Source organism: Rattus rattus, chromosome 5, assembly GCF_011064425.1.
Source record: "Rattus rattus isolate New Zealand chromosome 5, Rrattus_CSIRO_v1, whole genome shotgun sequence".
Classification (NCBI taxonomy): domain Eukaryota; kingdom Metazoa; phylum Chordata; class Mammalia; order Rodentia; family Muridae; genus Rattus; species Rattus rattus.
This window is the reverse complement of record NC_046158.1, coordinates 133,718,566-133,721,065: the sequence shown is the minus strand read 5'-3', so window position 1 is coordinate 133,721,065 and position 2,500 is coordinate 133,718,566. Positions and strand designations below refer to the sequence as shown.

At 45.1% G+C, this 2,500-nt stretch overlaps 1 protein-coding gene across 4 annotated transcripts in view; it reads left to right on the top strand.

The window, feature by feature from the left end:
* Cdk5rap1 (CDK5 regulatory subunit associated protein 1) overlaps nucleotides 1-2,500 on the top strand; it is a 35,019-nt gene that overhangs the window by 15,191 nt on the left and 17,328 nt on the right. For 3 of the 4 annotated variants that reach the window (XR_004388046.1, XR_004388045.1, XM_032904490.1), the window contains exons 8-9: nucleotides 244-474; nucleotides 1,372-1,469. Coding sequence is in view for 2 of the 4 variants with exons in the window: in XM_032904490.1 (XP_032760381.1) it covers nucleotides 244-474; nucleotides 1,372-1,469 (329 nt within the window). In the remaining 2 variants the exon portion in view is untranslated. The remainder of the gene's footprint in view (nucleotides 1-243; nucleotides 475-1,371; nucleotides 1,470-2,500) is intronic. The other variant, XM_032904491.1, reaches the window with a different exon arrangement.

Sequence of the window (2,500 nt, the reverse complement as noted above, 5' to 3'; positions counted from 1 at the left end):
TGTCTGTATGTCTGTCTGTCTCCATGTATGTGGGTGTCAGTTAACCTGGAACTGGAATTACAGTTGTCAAGTGCCATGTAGGTGTTAGGATTTGAGTCTGGGTGCTTTGGAAGAGCAGCCAATGCTCTTGACCACTGACCCATCTCTCTAGCTCCTGAATCAGCTAATTTTTAATCAGTGGTTTGGCATGAAGCTGTTCACCAAGTTTTAAACTTGTTTTCAACATGGTTTTTCTGTTTTCAGGGGCTAAAAGAAGTGACACTTCTAGGTCAGAATGTTAATAGTTTTCGGGACAATTCAGAAGTCCAGTTCAGTAGTACAGGATCTGCCAACCTCAGCCGTGGCTTTACTACCAACTATAAACCCAAACAAGGAGGGCTTCGTTTTTCTCACCTTCTGGATCAGGTTTCAAGAATAGATCCTGAAATGAGGATTCGTTTCACCTCTCCTCACCCCAAGGATTTTCCCGATGAGGTGAGTGTTGTTGTGTCCGACAAATGTTATCAGCATCCTAAAGCATATTATTGCCTGCACCCAGTAGTACATAACAGAGATCCTGAATCCTGCTCTGGGATTCTATGTTACATTGCAGTGTCTCCTTGAAGACCTACTGGTCCTTCGGCAAGATTTTAAAGTTCCCCAGGGTCAGGAAGGCGATAGGATGGTTTTGAGTGGGAGCCTGGAACCACTTGTGTAGTGAGACGTTTGTCAAGGTGGGCAGCTGCAGGGTAGTGATGGTGGTGGCGGTGATACAGTGAGGACAGAGGAGACAATATGGCGTAGTGATAAAGTACCAGACTGTAGCCTGAGACACACTTGGGCTCAAATCCCAGCTCTTGTCCGGTGTGAGATTCATGTTTCTCATGTTTATAATGCTAGCTTCGGGAAGTTGACACAGGTGGGTTATAAATGCCAGGCCAGCCTTGGCTACATAGTGGGTGCCAGGCCAGTTAGGACAACTTAGCAAGACTATGTCTTCTGTTTTCCTTTCCCAAGACAGGGTTTCTCTGTGTAGCCCTGGCTGTCATAGAACTCACTTGAACTCAGAGGTCTGCCTCCCAAGTGCTGGGATTAAATGTGTGCACCCAATCAACCTTTTAATTACTCGAAACTTAGCGTTTGCGGAGGAGCAGTGAGGAGTAAGCTACCAAGCACATGTTACACGCCTTTGACTCTGGCACGCAGGAAGCGAGTCAGGCGGCTTGCTGAGTTGGATGCCAGCCTTGCTACATAGAGAAATCTGGTCTCAAATGAGACGAAACAAAAACTGAAACAAGACAATGGTAGCCTTCTCCCAGAATGTAGAGACTATTTTTCCTACTGGTTCTTTGGTAAGCCTTAGGTAACCCATAATGTGTTCTGTTTAATCAGGTTCTACAGCTGATTCGTGAGAGACACAACATCTGTAAGCAGATCCACTTGCCAGCCCAGAGTGGGAGCAGCCGTGTACTGGAGGCCATGCGGAGAGGGTGAGACTTACGCGGGGAGAGGGCATCCTTGGCCTTCCCAGTTCTCCTGAATTGCTACACACTGCACTTGTTGCTAAGGACCTAGTAGAGTGTACAACACACAGTAGTGAACTGATAAGTGATTGTTGTTTGAGTAAATCTGTGGACAGTGAACTTGCTGCTGTGTAGCCCCTAACCAGAAGAGGGATTGAGTCTATTTCTTAGCATTTTTTAATGTAAGTGCTTACCGGGCACCCGTGTGTGTGTGTGTGTGTGTGTGTGTGTGTGTGTGTGTGTGTGTGTGTGTGTGTGTGTGGAGGGGTGGTTATTTTGATTTGTCTTTCATGACAGCATTTCATTGTGTAGCCCTGGCTATCTTGGAACTTGCTCTGTAGACCAGACTGGCCTCAAACTCACAGAGATCTGCCTGCCTCAAGTGGTGGGATTAAAAGTGTGCTACACACCACCCAGTGAAATTTTAGTCTTTAAAAACTTGCAGGATGGGCTGGAGAGATGGCTCAGTGGTTAAGAGCACTGACTGTTCTTCCAGAGGTCCTGAGTTCAAATCCCAGCAACCACATGGTGGTTCACAGCTGATGCCCTCTTCTGATGTGTCTGAAGACAGCTATAGTGTACTTATATATAATAAATAAATAAATCAATAAATCTTTAAAAAATAAAAACTTGCAGGAGTAATAAAGATTTTTAGGTCTAAGAATATAAATGCAGGGCACATGACTCACTTTGGAAATAAGTTTACAGAGGTGAGACCGGCTATAAAATGACCCAAGACAGAGTTCAGAGAACTAGAACTTCGTCTCATTTTCCACAGAGGCAAAGATTAAGGGACTTTTTCTATCTTTCAGATTTTGTTTATTGTATATGGGTCTTTGCCTGCATGTATGCATCACGTGTATACATTGTTCAAGGAGACCAGAAGAAGGCATTTGGTCCTGAAATTGGAGAAACAGACGGTTGTAAGCTGCCATGTAGGTTCTAAGAGTTGAGTAGACAGTGCTCTTGACCACTGAGCCACCTCTCCAACCCCTAGA